The 26,380-nt window shown below is 38.5% G+C and overlaps 1 protein-coding gene across 1 annotated transcript in view; it reads left to right on the forward strand.

Moving 5' to 3' along the window:
* Positions 1–26,380, forward strand: part of TRHDE (thyrotropin releasing hormone degrading enzyme) — a 465,860-nt gene that overhangs the window by 310,132 nt on the left and 129,348 nt on the right. Inside the window, exon 7 of the mRNA XM_055396175.2 lies at positions 19,417–19,482. Within this exon, the coding sequence (XP_055252150.1) occupies positions 19,417–19,482 (66 nt within the window). The remainder of the gene's footprint in view (positions 1–19,416; positions 19,483–26,380) is intronic.

Below are 26,380 nucleotides of genomic sequence, written 5' to 3' on the forward strand. Positions count from 1 at the left end.
TGATGTATGATCTTCTTAATATGCTGTTGGATTCTGATTGCTAGAATTTTGTTAAGGATTTTTGCATCTATGTTCATCAGTGATATTGGCCTGTAGTTTTCTTTTTTTGTGGGGTCTTTACCAGGTTTTGGGATTAGGGTGATGGTGGCCTCATAGAATGAGTTTGGAAGTTTCCCTTCCTCAGCAATTTTCTGGAAGAGTTTGATTAGAATAGGTGTTAGCTCGTCTCTAAATTTTTGGTAGAATTCAGCTGTGAAGCCGTCTGGACCTGGGCTTTTGTTTGCTGGGAGATTTTTTATTACAGTTTCAATTTCCGTGCTTGTGATGGGTCTGTTCAGATTTTCTATTTCTTCCTGGTTCAGTTTTGGAAAGTTGTATTTTTCTAGGAATTTGTCCATTTCTTCCAGGTTATTCATTTTTTTGCCATATAATTCCTGATAGTATTCTCAATAATCCTTTGTATTTCTGTGTTGTCAGTTGTGATCTCTCCATTTTCATTTCTAATTTTATTGATTTGGTTCTCCCTTTGTTTCTTGATAAGTCTGGCTAGTGGTTTGTCAATTTTATTTACCTTCTCAAAGAACCAGCTTTTGGCTTTGTTGATTTTTGCTATAGTTTCTTTTGTTTCTTTTGCATTTATCTCTGCCCTAATTTTTACAATTTCTTTCCTTCTGCTGACCCTGGCAATTCAGCCTTACATTTGTTCAGAAATAAAAAGAAACATAAATTTATTTATCACTCTTTATCATTGCCTGCTAATACTTTTAGCCTTCAATGGAGATTACAATATGTTCATTAATAATTTGATTTTTAAGAGAAAATTATTATTTATAAGATCTTATTTAAAGTATATTCTAAATGTCTGGCTAATTGATTTAAACTTATTTCAGTTTATTTCTATCAGATAAGTTTCTTTTAAAAAATATCAGCACCAAAATATTCTTAGAAAGCTCTACAGATACATGACGTATCTACACATACATCATGAAACAAGGGGATTTCCACTAATAAGGTGATTAAGACACAGAGGGATATGACATCTGTTGATTCTGCATTTATTTCACAGAGAAACAGCAGTGTTCTTCCACTTTCAAACCTCTATGTGCATCTCACCTGTTAGCCCTTGCTCTTTGCGGCAACAGATAAATGACGTGCTCTGTCTAGGCCAATGCCCCTACTGTGTTCTGGGTTTCATCCTCTCTTGCCTTTCTGGGGAGATTATTTAAGCAGAGCTGTCTGTTCTCTCCTGAATCATCAAATTTTCCTTCTCTGCTTACTACCTTTATCTGCATAGAATGTTTTAGTTTATTCTTAATAAACACCTCTTGACTGAAGTCCCCCCAGACTATTTCCTTATGTCTTTGTATTCTTTTAGTGCAAAACCCCATTTCCTGTTTCCCTTTTCTCTTTTAAAACCCCTCTATTTCTTCATTCTTACCATTTGACCAAATCTTTCTAGTCAGATCAAATATAAACTCCACATTGCAAAATCTGATTAGTCTTCAACTTACTCGACTGCTTTCTCAAGCACGTCTTATGGCAATGATCATTCTCCCCTTGAAAACTTTCTTCACTTTATTTCCTAGAGGCAATGTTATTTTTTTGTTTGTTTATTAGTTACTCACTCACTGGCCATTTCTTTCTCATCTTTTTAAATGAAATCAATCACCTTTCTTAACTTCTAAATGCTGAAATATCCCAGATCCAATTCTTCAGATATATTTATATAATAATTTGATATATATAATAGGTTGTTATTTTTTCATCTCTTTGTGGGAGTCTGGGGGTTCCAGACTTCTGACTCCGATGCCTGAAATACTCTTCCTCAGTTGTAAACATAGTTTGCTTCATTGAATTCTGTCTATTCTCAAATATAAGTTTATTAGAGCAATCTTCCCTGATTAGCTTATGTAAAACTTGAGAGTCCATCTCCCCCAACATTCTCTTTTCCCTTACCCTGCTTATTTTGTCTTCATAGCGATAATGCTTGGCGTCATTATATTGTTTCTTTATTAACTGCCTCTTCTACCTAGAATGTAAATTCCATGACATCTTTATTTGCTTCATTCTCTGCATCATTTTCAGTTCCTACAGCAGTGCCTGACACAGCAACCACTCAATAATTGTTTGTTAAATTCACAAAGAAATCAACCTTTACATTTACCTTAGTGTGACAGTTTTTGCCCAAATTGTTGGCACTTACATTCGTACCCCCTCGGGAAAAATTGAGAGAAAGCTTCCTTACATCCTTTATTATTCTTGGTATTATGAAACTTCCAGAGATTTTGCTTGGTTAATGACTGTGAAATGCTATCTTACTGTTTAATTTGGCTTTATTTATTTATTAGTCAGATTAAAACTCCTTTGTGTATTTATTGCCCTTTGGGCTCCTTACTTTGTAAATTTTCCGACTATATCCTCTGCCTATTTTTCAATGGAGTCTTTTTTGTTTAAACTTTGTTTGCTTCTTTATTGATTATTGGAGGTTTTCTTCGTATTATGGACACAAATCTTTGATTGATAATAGACTTACACTTTATCTTTTAATTTATGTCTTTTATCATATAGATGTTTTTAACTCAGATGTAGACTACTTGTCCATTTTCTCTTTTATGCTTCATGCTTTTTGTTTTGCTTAAATATCCTTCTTTATTCCAAATTCTTTAAGGTATACTTTGAGATGATTTTTCTAATATTTTTAAGATTCTATATTTTATACTGAGGGCTTTCTTTGTGGCTCAGCTGGTAAAGAATCTGCCTGCAATGTGGGAGATCTGGGTTTGATCCCTGGGTTAGGAAGGGCCCCTGGAGAAGGGAAAGGCTACCCACTCCAGTATTCTGTCCTGGAGAATTCCATGGACTGTATAGCCCTGGGGTTGCAAAGAGTCAGACAGGACTTGAGTGACTTTCACTTTCATTTTATATTAAATTCTTTCGTCCATTTGGATATTTTTTTGTTGTTTTTTTTGTGTGCTAAGCTGTACAATTTAATGTCATTATTTTTTAGATAATCAATCTTTCCAGTGCCATTTATTGAATTTCCTGCCCTACTCCCACTCTTGTAATACCATTTCTGTCAACTATTACAACTGTCAGCTTTGGTGCATTTGCAGTCCTTTATTCTGACCCTGGTTTGCATGTATATTCCTGCTTCAACACTTCTGTCTAAGGTCCAACTATATACAGATTTTTAGATTTGATATCATGTATGGTGATTCTCCCTGTCTTGTTCTCTTTCAAAATAATATTGTCGACTCTTTTCCAATCCATATGAATTTTCAGATGAAGATAGTTTCTAGAAAAAATATTTGAAGATTTAATAAGTTAGTTTTGGAATAATTGACATTTTTACAGTGACACTGCTCGTTAGCTTTTAACGGAAAATATGTAATTCTTTATTTTTAGGTTCTTGTGTCTTTGGATAATTTCTGCAATTTTTTCCGTGAAAACTCTTAACAACTTCTAATTCTTCCCTGTAATTTTTGGTTTTCTCATATTTATTTGTATATTTGCTCTTGAGAATAAGACTCTTTCTAAATTAATTCTTTAAGTTAGTGATTACTGGTCTATGTCAGCTTTCTTGATATTTATGTATTGGTTGTGTCAGGCAACTTTGTACACTTTTTTATTGAGTTTATAGATTAGTATTCTAGATTTATTTCTAATTTATTTCTTCATTTCTATCTTTTGCTTCATAATTATGTTATTGATTCATTTATTATTGTGATTTTGATATAAATATTAACAGAGCATTTTTTTTTTCTATCTTTATGGAGAAGGCTTACTGTTTCAATGCTTAGTATGTTTTTGGAAGAAGGTGTTTAATATGTTAATGAATTCCTTTCTCTTTCTAATTTGTTAAGACATAATGTTTTGAATGAATTTAAGTTGTAACAAATGTTTTTCATCTTCTCAATAATTTATTTGTTTTCCAGTTTGTTAATTTCTGCTCCTGATATGCTACCCTTTCATGAACACTCACGGAGCTTTCAGTATTGCTATGTTTCATATTTCTTTAGTTGAATGTTTTCATTTAAATACTATTTCTGACACTGTTGAAAGCTTCCTGTTTTCTTGGTCCAGATCTGTGGTCCTCTTTTTTGGTTTCCTAATGACTTAAATAGGATCCTCTGTCCATGAGATTTTCTAGGTAAGAATACTGGAGTGGGTTGCCATTTCCTACTCCACAGAATCTTCCTGATCCAGGGATCGAACCTGCGTCTTTTGTGTCTCCTATGTTGAGCAGGTGGATTCTTTACCAATTTTGCCACGTAAGAAGCCCAAAATATGTACTACCATGCTTTAATAATGATGCTGAAGAGTACTAGTCTTCAGTGTAGGGTATTAGCTGATTTTCACAGTAGTGAAGATGGAATACCTGTGTATTGGACCAAAGCTTATGGTTTGGATTGCTGATCTGAAACTCACAAGTTGTTGGTGGATACTTTTCTTAGCTTGGACCATCTTTCACTGGCAATGAAAAAGTTATGGCGTTGACAAATAACAGGTATGCCAGAAATAAGTCTAAATGATCTGATCTACATCTAACTGTGTAAAGAATAAATGGTCACATGGAATAATCAGTGAGTAATGTAAAATAATTTGATATATTATGTAGTTTAGACTTAAAGGATTTATAACTGCAAAGGAGAGAAAAGCATTGAGGACTAACATATTTACAGGAAGTTTCATATTGTAGTGTGGACTTTGTCTCTGCTTTTGAATGATTTATAGGGCTTAGAATATAAGATCGGAAAAAAAAAATGTCATTGCAGTTGAAGTAAATAGCATGATTAAAGCCTGAAGGTATAAGGTATGTTCATGGGATATGAGACCAGCTTAACCAGAGGCTGATTATTTGGCCATACGGGAAGAAGTATTTGTAGGTAATGTATTTATAAAAAGTATTTATAGGTAAAGTTTGAACACAGTTTCACTGTGTATGGCCTTGATTTATTATCATAGGAATTGTTTTTTAAAAGGAAAGAGTTTAGTGGGCAGGGTGCTAACATAAAAATGATGCTAATGATGAAGATGATGACAATAACTGCAGACTTCTGTTGAAGCATATTACGTGCCCCAAACTAATCCAAGTGCTTCCTATGAATGATTTAAGTGAGTCCTCAGAAAATTCTCGAGGTACCAGCATCATCAGTAGAAACAGTCTTTGCTGTTGCTGTTACTCTGTTCTAATTGTAAACACTTAGGCAGCTTCTCTAACGCGCCCAAACTCTCACATCTAGTAAGAGTTGGGACCTTTTGGAGACATTATGCTTCTTCAGAAGTAATTATCAAAATTAGTCTGAGGTAGTCCATAGGATGGACATGTGAAAGTGAGACTGCGTCTGCTGGTTGTCACCGGGAGGCTGTGAAACAATTCAGCTGTGCAGTGACAGCAGCGTGGCCTCAGGAAGTAACAAATCAAAGAGGGCTCCGAGGCTCCAGGCATGAGTGACTGGGGCAGTGGGGCATTAATTCTGCTTTCTGTGTCAAGTTAACTTTCTTTCCCTTTTTGTTTTCTACCCCCTATTCCTCTTCCGCCTCTCTCTCTCTCTGTTCCTTTCTTTTGAGTAATCAATTTGAGAGTAAGTGATATTCAGGATTTTATGTATTTATTTTTCCTTTTCCTCAGGTCCTAGATACAGCCATTATTCTCTTGCAAAAAAATAAAGGAAAAAACATCTTTTTGGAAAATCTGTGGAGGATTTAAGATATGCTTTTACTCCAGACTGAAAATATTCTTCAGTAATAGTAAGATTCTTCAGTAACAAATCATGTCATATCGCATAATCTCCGTACATCTATGTGTAGATGTACTGTAAGGACATCATTTAGAAATTTACACTATAAAAGTACCTTGATTTAGCGTCAGTAGACTAATCCTTCCAGTAATTTAGAAAGAAACAAGAAAATCTTGCCTTATAGGTTTCTGTGCTAATCAAAGAATGCAACAACTGAAAAAAAAAATGGAAGGAGACAATTTCTAGTAACTACTATACTTGTCACTTTGAACAAATTACCTATTCCTTTGCCTCAGTCCCTCCCATATGTACTGTGAACATAATGATATTGCATTCCTTACTTGCTCCTATCCTGAGGTTGAGCAAACACATCTGTAACGTGGAATCCTGGCTTGTAAGGAACTTCTTGAGAGGACTAAGAAGGGAGAGATTTTATCTGGATGTGTGCATTACTTTAAATATTAGAGTATGCTCAGTACCAACTTATTCCAATGACTTATCATCCAGCAATTTATACTTGTTTGTACTTCAGCATTCAAAGTTGCCCTATTGGAATAGGTTTTCTGAGAAGAAAAATTATGGTGTGTGAGATATTTCCTTGGGAGGAGAGCCAGAGGAGGAAGCGAGAGCCCCTTGAGACCACACTGCAGGTCACAGCCTGTGCAAAGAGAGGAGGAACAGAGAAGCATTGCTTTGAAAGAGCTGCATACTGCAGCTCAACTGCAAGTAGCATTCATCCAGGATGATGGTGAGTCTATGAGCCAGAGTTTTCCACTGGAGGAGTCCCCTGTCTCTCTGGAACGTTCCCAACTTAGTTCTGTTCCATGCTAAGTCATAGGGCTTGGAATGAATTGTGAAAATGCAGCCTTCACGTTGGCGGATGTAAAGGAGCAGTAGAAGGAAATAGAAGTAGTGCATTGTCATAGCTTCCTTATCCACACACAGTACCCGATACAAATATCACTGTTTTCAACTTTGCTGGCCCCTTGTTCCTATTGAACCTGGCCCAGACTAACTTTATGTCTCCTGGTACATCAATGTGTTTTATTGTGCTAGCCAGTTTATGTCTTTTATGCCATCTCCCATCCTGGGCATATTGGTCAGCTCCTTCAACGAGGTCTTTTCAGTTAGGTTTCCCTTCACCCTCTTCTGGGAATGCTTATTAATTCAAAACTCTGAGTGATTCTAAGAATTTCTGTTCTAAGTTCCTACTATATGTAGTGTTTCTGAAGAGTTTCATATAACTACTTTGATTTGGAATCACAAGAAAGTCATCCAAATTGGTTAAGATTATTGATTTTAGAGGTAGGTATGATTGGGTTTCTGATTCTGGCTTGATTACTTACTACCTGTATTAATTTGATCAAGTTACATGCATCCATCACATCTCCATTTTACGACTTGACAAATAAAGATAGTGACATTTTCCTTATAATATCATGAATATGGCATCTTGTTGTTATTCAGTTGCCCAGTCATGTCTGACTCTTTGTGACCCCGTGGACTGCAGCACGCCAGGCCTCCCTGTCCGTCACCGTCTCCCAGAGTTTGCCCCAAGTTCATATGCATTGCATTAGTGATGCCATCCAGCCATCTCATCCTCTGTTGTCCTCTTCTCCTGCCCTCAATCTTTCCCAGCATCAGGGACCTTTCCAATGAGTCATCTGTTTCACATCAGACGGCCAGAATACTGGAGCTTCAGCATCAGTCCTTCCGGTGAACACTCAGGGTTGATCTCCCTTAGATTGGTTTGATTTCCTTGCTGTCCAGGGGACTCTCAGGACTCTTCTCTAGCACCACAGTTAGAAAGCATCTGTTCTTCGGCCCTCTGTATGGTCCAGTTCTCACAGCCGTACATGCACACTGGGAAGACCACAGCCTTGACTGTAGGGACCTTTGTTGGCAGAGTAATGTCTCTGCTTTTTAACATGCTGTCTAGGTTTGTCATCACTTTCCTGCCAAGAAGCAATCATCTTCTGATTTCATGGCTGCAGTCACTGTCTGCAGTGATTTTTGGAGCCCAAGAAGAGGAAATCTGTCTACTTCCACCGCCTTTCCCCTTCTATTTGCCACTCCAGTATTCTTGCCTGGAGAATCCCATGGACGGAGAAGCCTGGTAGGCTAGAGTCCACAGGGTTGCAAAGAGTCGGACACGACTGAGCGACGGAAAAGGAAGGAAGGAAAGTGGGCATCTGCCATGATCTTAGTTTTTTTTTTTTTTTTTTAATATTTGGTCTTAAGCTGGCTGTTTCACTATATATATAATAGTTGCTTAATGATATAAGCATCTGAATGCAGAGTTCCAAAGAATAGCAAGGAGAGATAAGAAAGACTTCCTCAGTGATCAATGCAAAGAAATAGAGGAAAACAACAGAATAGGAAAAACAAGAGACCTCTTCAAGAAAATTAGAGATTCCAAGGGAACATTTCATGCAAAGATGGACTAGATAAAGGACAGAAATGGTATGGACCTAACAGACGCAGAAGATATTAAGAAGAGGTGGCAGAAATACACAGAAGAACTGTACAAAATAGATCTTCATGACCTAGATAGTCACGATAACGTGATCACTGACCTAGAGCCAGACATCTTGGAATGTGAAGTCAAGTGGGCCGTAGAAAGCATCACTACTAACAAAGCTAGTGGAGGTGATGGAATTCCAGTTGAGCTATTTCAAGTCTTGAAAGATGATGCTGTGAAAGTGCTGCACTCAATATGCCAGCAGATTTGGAAAACTCAGCAGTGGCCACAGGACTGGAAGAGGTCAGTCTTCATTCCAATCGCAAAGAAAGGCAATGCCAAAGAATGCTCAAACTACCACACAATTGCACTCGTCTCACATGCTAGTAAAGTCATGCTCAAAATTCTCCAAGACAGGCTTCAGCAGTATGTGAACTGTGAACTCCCAGATGTTCAAGCAGGTTTTAGAAAAGGCAGAGGCACGAGAGATCAAATTGCCAACATCTGCTGGATCATGGAGAAAGCAAGAGAGTTTCAGAAAAACATCTATTTCTGCTTCATTGACTATGCCAAAGCCTTTGACTGTGTGGATCACAATAAACTGTGGAACATTCTGAAAGAGATGGGAATCCCAGACTACCTGACTTGCCTCTTGAGAAACCTGTATGCAGGTCAGGAAGCAACAGTTAGAACTGGACATGGAACAACAGACTGGTTCCAAATAGGAAAAGATGTACGTCAAGGCTGTATATTGTCACCTTGCTTATTTAACTTATATGCAGAGGACATCATGAGGAATGCTGGGCTGGAAGAAGCACAAGCTGGAATCAAGATTGCTGGGAGAAATATCAATAACCTCAGATATGCAGATGACACTACCCTTATGGCAGAAAGTGAAGAGGAACTCAAAAGCCTCTTGATGAAAGTGAAAGAGGAGAGTGAAAAGGTTGGCTTGAAGCTCAACATTCAGAAAACTAAGATCATGGCATCTGGTCCCATCACTTCATGGGAAATAGATGGAAAAACAGTGGAAACAGTGTCAGACTTTATTTTTTTGGGCTCCAAAATCACTGCAGATGCTGATTGCAGCCATGAAATTAAAAGACTTTTGCTCCTTGGAAGGAAAGTTATGACCAACCTTGATAGTATATTAAAAAGCAGAGACATTACTTTACCAACCAAGGTCCGTCTAGTCAAGGCTATAGTTTTTCCTGTGGTCATGTATGGATGTGAGAGTTGGACTGTGAAGAAAGCTGACCGCCGAAGAATCGATGCTTTTGAACTGTGGTGTTGGAGAAGACTCTTGAGAGTCCCTTATAGTGCAAGGAGATCCAACCAGTCCATTCTAGAGGAGATCAATCCTGGATGTTCATTGGAGGGACTGATGCTAAAGCTGAAGCTGCAATACTCTGGCCACCTCATGCGATGAGTTGAGTCACTGGAAAAGACTCTGATGCTGGGAAAAGTTGGGGGCGGGAGGAGAAGGGGACGACGGAGAATGAGATGGCCGGATGGCATCACCGCCTCTGTGGACATGAGTTTGAGTATACTCCGGGAGTTGGTGATGGACAGGGAGGCCTGGCGTGCTGTGATTCATGGGGTCGCGGAGAGTCGGACATGACTGAGCCACTGAACTGAACTCAATGAATGACAGGTACATTATTACCAATCTGAGCTAGGACTTATGACTTTTCTATACATTTCCACATTTTTTCACTCCCTCGTATCTTCTCACTGGGGTTACTTCAAACCTAGTTCTACTCTTTCCAACCATTGTTCTTGGAACCACATCTCCGACATGACTGAGAAGTGACAGGCCATGTATCATCAGTATTATTAAGAACCTACAATGTGCCAGGAACTGTTTTTTTGCAATGAATCTATAGTGGTGAATCAGACAGACCAAGTCTCCTCCTGGATGAAACTTATAGTCTGTTTCCTCCACTGCAGTGTCTCATACTTCACAATTTTTAATTTATTTTTACTTCCCTTATCTGTCATAGGCCTGTCTCAGTGGAAGCTTGTCCTTGTTCTTTTCTAAGACTAATCTAACTTTTCTTATTTAGCTATACTAGAATTTTGCTCCAACATTCATTCCTTGACATACTGTCTCCAGTATCTATCTCTCCTAGATTGTCTTTTTCTAGCATAAAAATTCCTCCTATATTTTAAAAAATAAAAGCACAAACAAATCTCATGTGAACTTGCTTATTGCTTTCTCTTCTCTTCCTTTTTATCCATTGTTCTGCAATATGGCTTTTATACAAAGTCTATTTAAATACCACTCTGTAACTGTGACCTACTTTGGCCTTCTTGTAGCTATATTTTTTTTTCCCTTTAAAACTGAAGCACTTATTCATCAAACAAGTCTTCTATGACACTACCTATATCCAGTTATGGTTCTATTTTTATCACAGTGTTTCATGCTTAGTTCTTCATTTCGTTTTTTTTTTTTTCCCACTGATTTTCTCAGATATTTATTGAGTTCCTATTCTAGGCACTCAAGTGCAGGTCATACATAATCTGTAAATGCTGTTTTAGAGTTGCCAAGAGAACACACTGGTCATAGCAAACACCTTCTTCCAACAACACAAGAAAAGACTCTACACATGGACATCACCAGGTGGTCAATACTGAAATCAGATTGATTATATTCTTAGTAGCTGAAGATGGAGAAGCTCTGTACAGTCAGAAAAAAAAAACAAAAAAACTGGGATCTGACTGTGGCTCAGATCATGAACTCCTTACTACAAAATTCAGACTTAAATTGAAAAAAAGTAGGGAAAACCCCACACCATTCAGGTATGATCTACATCAAATCCCTTATGATTATACAATGGAAGTGAGAAATAGATTCAAGGGATTAGGCCTGACAGACAGACTGCGTGAAGAACTATGGATGGAGGATCATGACATTATACAGGAGGCAGTGATCAACAGCATCCCCCCCAAAAAATGCAAAAAGGCAAAATAGTTGTCTGATGAAGACTTACAAATAGCTGAGAAAAGAAGAGAAGTGAAAGACAAAGGAGAAAAGGAAAGATATACCCATCTGAATGCAGAGTTCCAAAGAATAGCAAGGATAGCTGACAGCCTTCCTTAGTGATCAATGCAAAGAAATAGAGGAAAACAATAGAATGGGAAAGACTAGAGATCTCCTCAAGAAAATTAGAGATACCAAGAGAACATTTCACTCAAAGATGGTCACAATAAAGGACAGAAATGTTATGAAGCAGAAGATATTAAGAAGAGGTGGAAAGAATACATAGAAGAACTGTACCAAAAAGATCTTCATGATCCAGATAATCATGATAGTGTGATCATTCACCTAAAGCCAGACATCCTGGAATGTGAAGTCAATTGGGTCATAGGAAGCATCACTATGAACAAAGCCAGTGGAGGTGACAGAATTCTAACTGAGCTATTTCAAATTCTAAGAGAAGATGATGTGAAAGTGCTGCACTCAATATGCCAAGAAATTTGGAAAACTCAGAATTGGCCACAGGACTGGGAAAGGTCAGCTTTCATTCCAATCCCAATGAAAGTTAATGCCAAATAATATTGAAACTACCGTACAATTACACTTATCTCACATGCTAGCAAAGTAATGCTCAAAATTCTCTAAGCCAGGCTTCTGAACTGTGAACTTTCAGATGTTCAAGCTGGATTTGGAAAAGGCAGAGGATTCAGAGATCAAATTGCCAGCATCCATTGGATCACTGAAAAAGCAAGAGAGTTCCAGAAAAACATCTACTTCTACTTTATTGACTATGCCAAATCCTTTGACTGTGTGGATCACAACAAACTGTGGAAAATTCTTAAAGTGATGGGAATACTGACCACCTTACCTGCCTCCTGAGAAATCTGTATGCAGGTCAAGGAGCAACAGTTAGAACTGGACATGGAACAACAGGCTGGTTCCAAATAGGAAAAGGAGTACGTCAAGGCTATATATTGTCACCCTGCTTATTTAACTTATATGCAGAATACTTCATGTAAAATGTTGGGCTGGATGAAGCACAGACTGGAATCAAAATTGACGGGAGATATATCAATAACCTCAGATTTGCAGGTGACACCACCCTTATGGCAGAAAGCGAAGAGGAACTAAGGAGCCTCTTGATGAAAGTGAAAGAGGGGAGTGAAAAAGTTGGCTTAAAACTCGACATTCAGAAACCTAGGATAATGGCATCTGGTCCCATTACTTCATGGCAAATAGTTGGGGAAACAATGGAAACAGATTTTATTTTGGGGGGCTCCAAAATCACTGCAGATGGTGACTGCAGCCATGAAATTAAAAGATGCTTGCTCCTTGGAAAAAAAGCTATGACCAACCTAGACAGCATATTAAAAAGCAGAGACATTACTTTGCCAAAAAAGGTCCATCCAGTCAAAACTATGATTTTTCCAATAGTCATGTATGGATGTGAGAGTTGGACTATAAAGAAAGCTGAGCTCTGAAGAATTGATGCTTTTGAACTGTGGTGCTGGAGAAGACTCTTGAGAGTCCCTTGGACTGCAAGGAGATCCAACCAGTCCATCCTAAAGGAAATCAATCCTAAATATTCATTGGAAGGACTGATGCTGAAGCTGAAACTCCAGTACTTTGGGTCAATACTGGTGCAAAGAACTGACTCATTGGAAAAGACCCTGATGCTAGGAAAGATTGGGGGCAGGAGGAGAAGGGGACGACAGAGGATGAGATGTTTGGATGGAATCACCAACTCAATGGACATGGGTTTATGGACATCAGCTCTGGGAGTTGGTGATGGACAGGGAGGCCTGGCCATTGGGTGTTGCAGTCCATGGGGTTGCAGAGTCAGACACGACTGAGTACTGAACTGAACTGACCTCCTTCACTAAAACTTCAGCACATATCTGTTGGTCATCTCATTCCCTACAGATCCTTATTTATATCCTCAATCATAATCTTTTTCTTAATTTCATTCTTATGGTCACATTTTTCCTTCCATTTCTCTGTGTCCCTATGTGGTCCTCAAAATGCCACCTATTTCAAATGGGTGTGAATATAGTCATCTAACTCTTTATTTTAAATGTCCCATATTTGCTAATATCATCTTAATCATCTGAAAGATGATTTAAGGCTTTAAGATTTAAAATGATTTTTGTTCTATTCTTTAAACCAGTCTTTTTGTTTTTATCCTCATTGTTACCATTTGCTTCTGGTTATTTTACTTCCTCCTTGAAGTATTTTAGATGAGTTGTGGCTTTTTTAACCGTGTTTCCAAAAACCTTTCCCAATGCTCGTTTTTGTTGTTGTTCAGTCACTAAGTCATTTCCAGCACTTAGTGACCCCATGGACTGTAGCCCATGAGGCTCCTGTGTCCACTCTCTTCCAGAGTTTACTCAAATCCATGCCCACTGAGTCAGTGATGCTATCTAACCATCTCATCCTTTGCCTCCCCCTTCTCCTTTTGTCTTCATTTTTCCCAGCATCAGGGTCTTTTCCAATGAGTTGGCTCTTTACATTAGGTGGCCAAAGCATTGGAACTTCAGCTTCAATGTCACTTGTTCCAATGAATATTCAAGAATGATTTCCTTTATAATAGACTGGTTTGATCTTCCAGTTCAAGGGACTCTCAAGCATCTTCTCAGCACCACAATTTGAAAGCATCAGGTCTTTGGTGCCCAGCTCTCTCTATGGTCCAACTCTCATATCTTTACATGACTACTGGAAAAACCATAGCTTTTTTTTTTTTTTTTTTGTGGACCTTTGCCACAAAAGCGATGTCTCTGCTTTTTAATATGTTGTCATCTTTATAAGTTTGTCATAGCTTTCCTTCCAAGGAGCAAGAACCTTTAAATTTCATGACTGCAGTCACCATTTGCAGTGATTTTAGAGCCCAAGAGAATAAAATCTATAACTGCTTCCACTTTTTCCCCTTCTATTTGGCCTATCCTCTAACAAAGTTCAAATGTATTAGACCTGGTATTCAATTTCTTCTAACAACTGCTTCAATTTTATATTCCATTGAATCTCTGTCACTTAATTGTAAGCCTTTTTCTTTCAATATTACCTTCCCCACTTGTGCTTTTCACTTTTGCACCTGCATGATATTACACAAAGGTTGTTCCACCCATACCTTGAACACTGTTTACCTTTGCTCATGGAATCCTATCTGTCCTTCAAAGCCCAACCCTTCTTCAGATCCTCTTTACCCTTCATCTCTTCAGATAAAATCAGTTCAGTTCAGTCTCTCAGTCATGTCTGACTCTTTGCGACCCCATGAACCGCAGCACACCAGGTCTCCCTGTCCATCACCAACTCCTGGAGTCCACCCAAACCCATGTCCAACGAGTCGGTGATGCCATCCATCCATCTCATCCTCTGTCGTCCCCTTCTCCTCCTGCCCTCAATCTTTCCCAGCATCAGGGTCTTTTCAAATGAGTCAACTCTTCACATCAGGCCAAAGGATTGGAGTTTCAGCTTCAATATCAGTCCTTTCAATGAATACCCAGGACTGATCTCCTTTAGGATGGACTGGTTGGATCTCCTCGCAGTCCAAGGGACTCTCAAGTCTTCTCCAACACCACAGTTCAAAAGCACCTCCCCCTATTCTGAAACACAGTAAGGTATTTTATTTCTTTTGTCTTTCATTTTATATTACATTGTATCTTTGCTTGAGTTTAGAGACTTGTGTCATTACTATTTATGCTTTATAGGATTCTGAAAGGAGTTGCTCAGTAGTGTCTGACTGTTTGCTACCCCATGGACTGTACCCACCAGGCTCCTCTGTCCATGGAATTCTCCAGGCAAGAGTACTGGAGTGGGTTGCCATTTCCTTTGCCAGGGCATCTGCATCTTCCTAAAGCAGGGATTGATGCATTGCATCAATGGGTCTGCTACATTGCAGGCAGATTCTTTTTTCTTTTTTTTCAGCTTTTAAAACTTTTTTTATTTTTAAATTTTTTTTAAGTTTTTATTTCATATTATCTACAAAGTAAAAGCTTTTCCTTTAACTTAAAAGTTGAATCACTCCAGACAGTGATTACTTCATCAAACTTGATTTATAAATAATAATCCGTCAGTTTGACGGTAAGAATTTACTGAACCTTTGTCAAGTTTAGTAAAAGGGAGTTCCAAGTCTTGATTTTTTTTTTTTTTTTTAGCGGTAATAGCAGCAAGAATCACTCTTGTTATTTCTTTTGCTAGCTGATGTGTTCATGACTTTCAAGGGCCATTAAAAAATAAATAACTTCCGGTTTCAGCAAGCAGAGCTGGGGTACTTGCGGGACTTGGAAACAGCCTATGGAATTATGGGCAGCCCACAAGTTTCTATATGCCTCTACTCGGTCCAAATATCTTCCACTTCAGATGAACTGTTAGCATTCCTATTGGATGTTACAAGAAATCAACATATATTTTTTCAAAACAAAATAATGAAATTCTAGTTTTCCGTGCTTCCAGTGGGTAGAAGCAGTAGAAGGGAGGAGGGAATTTGGCCTTTCGGTCCCTCCAGGGCAGGCTTACAGCTGCTGTTGGTGGTGGGCTGGTACCGAGGTCCATGGGCCGTGTGGGGTGGACGGGTGTACGCCGGCTGAACTCGAGAAGGAGGAATGGTGAAGACGGTCCGCTGCGCTGCCGGGAAACTGTTCTGTGGAGACTGCGTGCTGCAGGCAGGCAGATTCTTTACCATTCGAGCCACCAGCAAAACCTTACAGGATTCTGAGCATACGATTTTCCTCAATAAGCATATGTTGAAGGAATAAATTAGTTGAGAAGATCTTCCTCTCTTTAAAAGTGATTGCTTATCACTGTGAGAGTGTGTGTGTGTTAGTGGCTCAGTCGTGTCCAACTCGTTGCGACCCTGTGGACTGTAGCCCACCAGGCTCCTCTGACCATGGGATTCTCCAGGCAAGAACACTGGAGTGGGGTGCCATTTCTTTCTCCAGGGGAGTCTTCCTGACCCAGGGATTGAACCAGGGCCTCCTGAATTTCTGGCCATTTCTTTGCCATCTGAGCTACCAGGGAAACTCTTCAAAAGTGATTACTTATCACTGAAACACACCAATAAGACGAATAAGATAAAGTAATAAACTGTCTCTCCTGCCTGAGCAGTGCTCCAGCATGCAAGGCAATTGCTATGTGTGCAGCCGACTTCTCTTTCTGTCTCATCCAGTCATTGTGGTTGGGAAGCACTTTCTCAGCCAGGCAAATGGAGCAGGGTACTAAGTCACACACACTCCTGCCTCTGGAGATGTTACTGTCATTGAGACTGACATGCATGCAAATGCTTGCATGTAAATAAAGGAAATTTTAGCTAGGAACTTCTATGAGAATGATACTACAAATAGAAAAATCACTAAATGAGTAATAGGTTTATAAGCATACTTTTGTAGAATTTTCTTTGTGAAAGTGTTAGTTGCTCAGTTGTATCTGACTCTTTGCGACCCTGTGTTCTGTAGCCCATTTCTGTCCATGGAGTTGTCCAGGCAAGAGTACTGGAGTGGGTAGCCATTCTCTTCTCCAGAGGACCTTCCCCACCAATGGATAGAATCTTCATCTCCTGCATTGCAGACAGATTCTTCATTGTCTGCAATGAAGACTTCATATTCAGGGAAGTCCAGAATATTTTTTATAAAACCTTAAAAAAAAATAACTTAGTAGTTTCTACACTATCATCTCCCTGAAATTTAGTATAGCAAATATCGTGATTTTTTTAATTAAATATCAGAATTATACAAATCTTGCAGAAATAGTATATATATATATCCCATGGTGTTTGATTGAAGCTGGCATTTTGAATCAAAAGTGAGTATACATTGCAGTATTACAAATTACATTGGTGAAAAAAATTTTTAAAGACCCGGTGAAAGGGGGTTTACTGCTTCCTTTGAACAGGGTTCACAGCGGGGTCTGCCTGCATTAAGGGTGCTCTCTGCTATAACCCGTATAGTAGGTGCTTACTGTGTGCTGGCCGCACAAGGACAGTTGAAGAACCTGTCTGCTTGTGAAGTTCTATGAAATAGTGATTTTCAAAATTGAGTTTTGGAAAGAAAAGTCTAGTTAAATTTAGAGGAATGCATGCATGCTACTCTGGAGAACTTAAAGTATTTAAATTGGCAAGACAAATATATTTTTGAAAAGTTAATTAAATTATACAATATAATCATAAGAGGGAGTCCCATAGTATATAACTTTAAAATATTAAATATATTCCTAGATTTCTTTAATGTTAGCTCCAGCTCAACCCAGACAGGAAAACAGGTACATTCTTTATGATTAGAAAGGACTCTTTTGTCATTAGCCCATGCCAAATTGATAGTTTTTATAGCCTGACAAGAGACCAAGTCTTCATTACCTAGAGGGAAACATTGAAATCATCTGAAGATGGCTGTTCTGTACTGAGGGAAGTTTTCCGTTGACTGCTCGAGATTCTTTCTCACTCTCCAGGTGGCAAGGGTTAGTTTTTCTGCAGAACTGACCATTTCCACCTTGGGGTGGGTAGATTAGATTGGGAATGTATAGGAGGGGAGCTTGTCAAGGAAATTCAAGGAGCAGAATTGATAAGTTCTAAAGGGAATTCTAACCTGGTCCCCAGATTGAATCATAGATGCTGATACTTTATGGATTTATACAGCTGTGCAGAAGATAAAGAGTAAGAAGCAGAAGAAAGAGCAGAGAGTAGAAGCTGTGGAAGGAAAATATACCAGAAGAAGCGTACAACTCTATGTTGTCCAGGGAGCCCATCATTTGTTGAGATGCGAATAAAATACCAATTTGGGGAGCAACCGTGATGATGACTGAATTTTTTCGAGACATTTCTCTAATGCTGATTCATAGAGCCTGAGTACTCTACTGCATTGAAATTCTGGAATTACAGGGAGCAGTTCTGCTAACAATGGAAATTCATTCTTGTGTCTCCGTACTCCTTGTTGCCACCCAGCCCCAGGCTGGTTGAGTCTATATGGGGTACTTATGATTTGCTTATAAAAAAGAGAAACCTGGTAAGAAATCAGCTATTGATGGGTATGAATTTAAAGTGAGTATGAAGTTAGAAATGTAGTTATAAAGGGATTTATTTCCCTTAAAACCAGGCTATCATTTATTTTTTTCTTTTTTTAAGATTTTTAAAAGTTTATTTTTAATTGAAGGATAATTGCTTTACAAAATTGTGTTGTTTCCTATCATTTATTTTTAAACTTTTGCGGCTTTTAATTCACTGCTTTTTAGTTAAAACAGTTTGGTGCAGATTGAAATATCTTCTTGATGGCTTATTTATATTTTGCACACAGATTTGTGATAATCTAGGCTTAACCATTGATTCTTGAAATTTTTCTTATTGATTACATGTCAGCCTTTTCACACTGATATTTTTCTACAATGTGAGAACCATTTTCAAAATGAGATAGACTCTTACATTAGTATTTTCTTCTGTTACTCTAAATATTTATCAGCCTCATATATGTTCTACTTGTATGTGGATTTATAGAAGACCCTAAAAGGAAAAAACACAGGAAATAAATATAATTACCTTGATATAATACTGACAGCTAACACTTCTATCATGGTTACTAATTTTTAAACCCAGTTTGAGTTACATTCAATACTGTATTTAAATTTCAGGAAAACCATATAAATTGGGACTATTATTGCCTGTACTCTTCAAGTGAGAAAAGTGAGGAACTGAGGGGTTAAATACTTTTGCTGAGTAAACATGGAGGGTAATGCCAGAACAAGGATTTGAATCCAAGAAATCTGGTTCCCTGGAACTTCCTACTCTCCACCTCTATAACTAAATGATTCTTGATTGAGCCAGAGATAGAGCATGTAGCTGTTACTTCAAAGCTGTATTTCAATATGATTATGTGTAACATGCGTGTGCCTCCTTTACTGGATGAAGAACCTGTGAGCACAAGAGCCTTGTTTTGTTAACTTTGTCACATATGGTACTCAGTAAAATTTCTAGTATTCATGAACTACAACTTATTATTGCTCTGAGATATTTTATCCAAGAGACTTCTACCTCACAGCCATCAGTTTTAGATCCACAAAGATTTTAGATTGACCGAACAAAAAATGCAATTGTAACCTATTATTGCATTCATAATTCTCCTATTTCTTAACTATTTTTAAGAATAAAATAGCATGAATGAAGAAGACTATTTTTGACTGATATAGAATAATTTTAGAATCATGTTACTTGGTTGAAACTTTTTTCTTTTCTTTTTAAAAAATACTCTTTTTTACAGGGTGCTGCTTTAATTAGAATGCTGGCTAATTTTATGGGCCATTCAGTATTTCAAAGGGGTTTGCAAGTAAGTAAAATGTTTTCTATTTTCTTTTACATTTTTCCTTATTGTTGTGTTTATTTTAAAGATATTTCACAACTTGGGAAATTGCTAATACAAAATTGCTGAATTTTATTGGAAACTATAAGGTAAGTAAGGTAAGCAGTGCCTTACCATATGACAAATGAAAATGGTAGATAAGATTCTGTATTAACCCACAGAACTCGAGAGGTTATATGATTTAGAATCTCTTTAACATGCATTTTAAATTGAAGTAATTTTCAAATATAACAGATCCTAAATAGTCTATATACGATTTCACAAAAGTCTATTTCCCTTTTCTTCAATTTAAAAGTTTATATAAAATGAAAGCAAATTATGTTAGCCTTCTTGGAATTATGCCTTGTTTGAGAAATTCTTACACTTTTTCAGATATGTGCCTTTTATGTTGTTTGCTGTTTTAATGCTGATATACAGAGATTTTTATTTGTTCCAAATGTATTAAAGTGTTTTTTAAATTAGGAAATTCAGTACTTTAAATAAAGAAGGAAAAAAAGAAACAGTTTTATTATAATACATTTACAGTATGAAACGTGGAATCCAGGAGTAGATTCTTAGAAAAGGAAGATTCTTAAATTCTTGAAAGCAAATACAAATATAGATAAATAGAATTTTTATTCCATTGAATCTGTTGGAGTAAATCATGTTCCTAGCAGCTGTGATTGATGAATTATTTATGATGCATTCTGCTACTTAGAAGTGTCCTTTAAAGTAAATTGATGTTCACCTGAAATACAATTATGCTAAGACAGAGAAAGCAATCAATCTTATCTTTCTCAGTAAGCTTTTCATTTTGAAATTTAAATAAACTACATTTGGATCAGGTCATGTTTTAGTAGTCTAATTCTATCTTTACCCAAAATAAACGATAAAATACAAAACAAGAGTTAAATATGTTATGACAAAGCTATAAATACTTAACACAAGAGAAAAAAATGTATATAAATTCCTTGAAGAATAATTTTCCTTAGAAAATATTTTTACCAAATTGTTCCAGCTGGGGTTGGAATTACTTTAATCAGCTCCTTCTATTAGGGCCACCTTTGGAATCGCTGAATTCCATTGAATTTTGCTAAGGGCTAAAGTCTCTATTCTGATCACATAGTTAGGAAAATATATATTTTTTTCCTCTGTGAATGACCTCCATGAATATCAACTATCTGGAGAAATGTCCTTCCTTATCCCCACTCCTTTGTTTTTCCCACTGAAATTATAACATGACAGTACAGTTCCGGAAAATAGCTGAGCTTTCACAAGAGCTCCACAAATTGAATTTAATTTCCTGGTAGCAAGCTGATGTGAAATCACTTTCTGCATACACTTTTTGTTTTATTTTCTCATTTGTGTGTTTAGATTTGCTTGGAAGATTGAATAACGATACTTATGTTATCTGGAAAGGATTTTTTTTTTTCAGTATTTTTCTTTTTCTTATCATACTTTCTGTGGTATGCAAAATAGATCAATTCTTAATACACCCTTTTCTACTGACCCAGTCTGTTCAGTTTTATCTGTAACAGTTAGACTCAACCCTCTAACTCCCATGATAGTAAACTTTCATTTGAAGCCGGTACTATTGTGTGCCTTTATGCTCTGGTACTTGACTTGGTTAATTTTCAACTGAGGGACTCTGTGTTTGTCAACATTGCATTTCATTTGCCTGTGACATCTCATTGATCAGATAGATCTTTATCCTTCAGTACTTTCCTTGCCGCTTTATTTATACTCATCACTCAAACTGATTTAGTGTATCATCAGCAGTTTGGATTAGTTTACAGTAGATTCCTGTGTCTAGGTGATAAATTATCATCTCTTGTGCATGAAGATGCATGGGATATGGTTTGAAAATGACCTCCTGAACAGACACTTCGTGTCACGGAACTGAGTGGTCACAGAGTTGATATTAATATATTTCCCATCCACAAGCCTCTGGGGAATCTTAGTTTACATGTTGCTGAAAAAGCTAATCTAGACTGTCAAGGCTTATCTCTGCTGGAAAATCTATTAATTGTTTTTATATTAACAATGGCTATTTCTATGTTGACAAGTGGAAGTTTATACTTGCACACAGACCCAGGGAGAGATTTACAAGTGTAGGCATCCTAAATTGCAAACAGTATTTTTTTCATATATTCTCCCCCATTCCCCTATCCCTCTCTTCCTTTCTTCTTCCCTCCCTCCATGTTTCCTTTTTATTTTTTTTTCAGTACTTGGACCTTAGCTCTGATGTTCCACATCTGAACAAGATTATAATGGTGGTTTCTTCTAAAACTCGGTTTCTCTTGAATCATTTAGTCCTTGTGATCCATCTTAAGCTCTATTGGGAACAAGGAAACTGTTTTTTACAAATATATTCACAAATAAATAAAACAATATCTTTACACAATATAAATTTAAAATATAATAAAACATAATAACATTATATAAATAGATATAAAATATAAATGGAAATATTTATATAATAAAAATAATATAAATGTAGATGAGTTCACATGTTTATATTTAACTTAGCAAGTATCTGAGCATTGATTCAGCTCAGTTCAGTTCAGTTCAGTCGCTCAGTCGTGTCCGACTCTGCGACCCCATGAATCACAGCACACCAGGCCTCCCTGTCCATCACCAACTCCCGGAGTTCACTCAAACTCATGTCCATCAGTTGGTGATGCCATCAGCCGTCTCATTCTCTGTCGTCCCCATCTCCTCCTGTCTCCAATTGCTCCGAGAATCAGAGTCTCTTCCAGTGAGTCAACTCGTCGCATGAGGTGGCCAAAGTATTGGAGTTTCAGCTTTAGCATCAGTCCTTCCAGTGAACACCAAGTACTGATCTCCTTTAGAATGGACTGGTTGGATCTCCTTGCAGTCCAAGGGACTCTCAAGAGTCTTCTCCAACACCACAGTTCAAAAGCATCGATTCTTCAGCGATCATCTTTCTTCACAGTCCAACTCTCACATCCATACATGACCACGGGTAAAACCATAGCCCTGACTAGACAGACTTTTGTTGGCAAAGCAATGTCTCTGCTTTTTAATATACTATCTAGGTTGGTCATAACTTCCCTTTCAAGGAGTAAGCGTCTTTTAATTTCATGGCTGCAATCAGCATCTGCAGTGATTTTGGAGCCCCCAAAAATAAAGTCTGACACTCTTTCCACTGTTGCCCTATCTATTTCCCATGAAGTGATGGGACCAGATGCCATGATCTTAGTTTTCTGAATGTTGAGCTTCAAGCCAAGCTTTTCACTCTCCTCTTTCACTTTCATTAAGAGGCTTTTTAGTTCCTCTTCACTTTCTGCCATAAGGGTGGTGTCATCTGCATATCTGAGGTTACTGATATTTCTCCCAGCAATCTTGATTCCAGCTTGTGCTTCTTCCAGCCCAGCATTCCTCATGATGTACTCTGCATATAAGTTAAATAAGCGGGGTGGCTATATACAACCTTGACATACTCCTTTTCCTCTTTGGAACCAGTCTGTTGTTCCATGCCCAGTTCTGACTGTTGCTTCCTGACCTGCATACAGGTTTTTTAAGAGGCAGGTCAGGTGGTCTGGTATTCCCATCTCTTTCAACATTTTCCACCGTTTATTGTGATCCACACAGTCAAAGGCTTTGGCATAGTCAATGAAGCAGAAATAGATGCTCTTCTGGAACTCTCTTGCTTTTTCCATGATCCAGCAGATGTTGGCATTTTGATCTCTGGTTCCTCTGCCTTTTCTAAAACCGGCTTGAACATCTGGAAGTTCACGGTTCATGTATTGCTGAAGCCTGGCCTGGAGAATTTTGAGCATGACTTTACTAGCATGTGAGACGAGTGCAATTGTGCAGTAGTTTGAGCATTCTTTGGCATTGCCTTTCTTTGGGATTGGGATGAAGACTGACCTTTTCCAGTCCTGTCCCACTGCTGAGTTTTCCAAATTTGCTGGCATATTGAGTGCCACACTTTCACAGCATCATCTTTCAGGATTTGAAATAGCTCAACTCAAATTTCATCTCCTCCACTAGCTTTGTTCATAGTGATGCTTTCTAAGGCCCTCTTGACTTCACATTCCAAGATGTCTGGCTCTAGGTCAGTGATCACACCATCGTGATTATCTTGGCGTGAAGATCTTTTTTGTACAATTCTTCTGTGTATTCTTGCCACCTCTTCTTAATATCTTCTGCTTCTGTTAGGTCCATACCATTTCTGTCCTTTATTGAGCCCATCTTTGCATGAAATGTTCCCTTGGTATCTCTAATTTTCTTGAAGAGATCTCTTGTCTTTCCTGTTCTGTTGTTTTCCTCTATTTCTTTGCATTGATTGCTGAGGAAGGTTTTCTTATCTCTCCTTGCTATTCTTTGGAATTCTGCATTCAGATGCTTATATCTTTCCTTTTCTCCTTTGCTTTTTGCTTCTCTTCTTTTCACAGCTATTTGTAAGGCCTCCTCAGACAGCCATTTTGCTTTTTTGCATTACTTTTCCATGGGGATGGTCTTGGTCCCTGTCTCCTGCACAATGTCAGGAACTACATATTTCTTAACTTTTATAATATTTTGTATTGGACCACATATTTCAAGTTTCAGCTTATACATATATCCCTCAGTAGAAAGGGACTCCAGAGACTTTTTGAGAAAAGTTTTGTTTCTATTGAATGGTTTGCCTTGGAAACGAACAGAAATCATCCTGTCATTTTTAAGATTGCATCCAAGTACTGCATTTCGGACTCTTTTGTTCACCATGATGGCTACTCCATTTCTTCTAAGGGATTCCTGCCCACAGTAGTAGATATAATGGTCATCTGAGTTAAATTCACCCATTCCAGTCCATTTTAGTTCACTGATTCCTAGAATGTCGACGTTTACTCTTGCCATCTCCTGTTTGACCACTTCCAATTTGCCTTGATTCATGGACCTAACATTCCAGGTTCCTATGCAATATTGCTCTTTACAGCACCGGACCTTGCTTCTATCACTGGTCACATCCACAACTGGGTATTGGTTTTGCTTTTGCTCCATCCCTTTATTCCTTCTATAGTTATTTCTCCACTGAGCTCCAGTAGCATACTGGGCACCTACCGACCTGGGGAATTCCTCATTCAGTATCCTATCATTTTGCCCTTTGTCACTGTTCATGGGGTTCTCAAGGCAAGTATACTGAAGTGGTTTGCCATTCCCTTCTCCAGTGGACCACATTCGGCTGTGGTCCATGTGATCAGATCGGCTAGTTTCCTGTGATTATGATTTCAGTTTGTCTGCCCTCTGGTGCCCCCTAGCAATACCTACCGTCTTATTTGGGTTTCTCTTACCTTGGTCGTGGAAAATCTCTTCACAGCCGCCCCAGCAAAGTGCAGCTGCTGTACCTTACCTTGGACGAGGGGTATCTCCTCAAGGCTGCCCCTCCTGACCTTGAACGTGGAGTAGCTCCTCTCGGCCCTCCTGCGCCAGCGCAGCCACCGCCTGTTGGACGTGGGGTAGCTCCTCTCGGCCGCCGGCCCTGGCCTCAGGCGTGGGGTAGCTCCTCACGGCCGCACCTCTTTGTGTGGTTCGTTGCGCCGGGGCCGGCGTCTCTCGCGTCGCGTCTGCGCCGCCGGGGCCGGCGTCTCTCGCGTCGCGTCTGCGCCGCCGGGGCCGGCGTCTCTCGCGTCGCGTCTGCGCCGCCGGGGCCGGCGTCTCTCGCGTCGCGTTGATTTCTGTTCGTTTCCAAGGCAAACCATTCAATATTACAGTAATCCAGGCCTATGCCCCAACCAGTAATGCTGAAGAAGCTGAAGTTAATCGGTTCTATGAAGACCTACAAGACCTTTTAGAACTAACACCCAAAAAAGATGTCCTTTTCATTCTAGGGGACTGGAATGCAAAAGTAGGAAGTCAAGAAACACCTGGAGTAACTGGCAAATTTGGCCTTGGAGCACGGAATGAAGCAGGGCAAAGGCTAATAGAGTTTTGTCAAGAGAATTCACTGGTCATAGCAAACACCCTCTTCCAACAACACAAGAGAAGACTCTACACATGGACATCACCAGATGGTCAACACCGAAATCAGATTGATTATATTCTTTGTAGCCAAAGATGGAGAAGCTGTATACAGTTAGCAAAAACAAGACCAGGAGCTGACTGTGGCTCAGATCATGAACTCCTTATTGCGAAGTTCAGACTTAAATTGAAGAAAGTAGGGAAAACCACTAGACCATTCAGATATGACCTCAATCAAATCCCTTATGATTATACAGTGGAAGTGAGAAATAGATTTAAGGGACTAGATCTGATAGATAGAGTGCCTGATGAACTCTGGATGGAGGTTCGTGACATTGTACAGGAGACAGGGAACAAGACCATCCCCATGGAAAAGAAATGCAAAAGAGCGAAATGGCTGTCTGAGGAGGCCTTACAAATAGCTGTGAAAAGAAGAGAAGCGAAAAGCAAAGGAGAAAAGGAAAGATATAAGCATCTGAATGCAGAGTTCCAAAGAATAGCAAGGAGAGATAAGAAAGACTTCCTCAGTGATCAATGCAAAGAAATAGAGGAAAACAACAAAATAGGAAAAACAAGAGACCTCTTCAAGAAAATTAGAGATTCCAAGGGAACATTTCATGCAAAGATGGGCTCGATAAAGGACAGAAATGGTATGGACCTAACAGAAGCAGAAGATATTAAGAAGAGGTGGCAAGAATACACAGAAGAACTGTACAAAAAAGATCTACCCGACCAAGATAGTCTCGATAACGTGATCACTGACCTAGAGCCAGACATCTTGGAATGTGAAGTCAAGTGGGCCTTAGAAAGCATCACTACTAACAAAGCTAGTGGAGGTGATGGAATTCCAGTTGAGCTATTACAAGTCTTGAAAGATGATGCTGTGAAAGTGCTGCACTCAATATGCCAGCAGATTTGGAAA

This window comes from Moschus berezovskii, chromosome 6 (genome assembly GCF_049115385.1).
Source record: "Moschus berezovskii isolate FMDL1 chromosome 6, NW_MosBer_1.0, whole genome shotgun sequence".
Lineage (NCBI taxonomy): Eukaryota > Metazoa > Chordata > Mammalia > Artiodactyla > Moschidae > Moschus > Moschus berezovskii.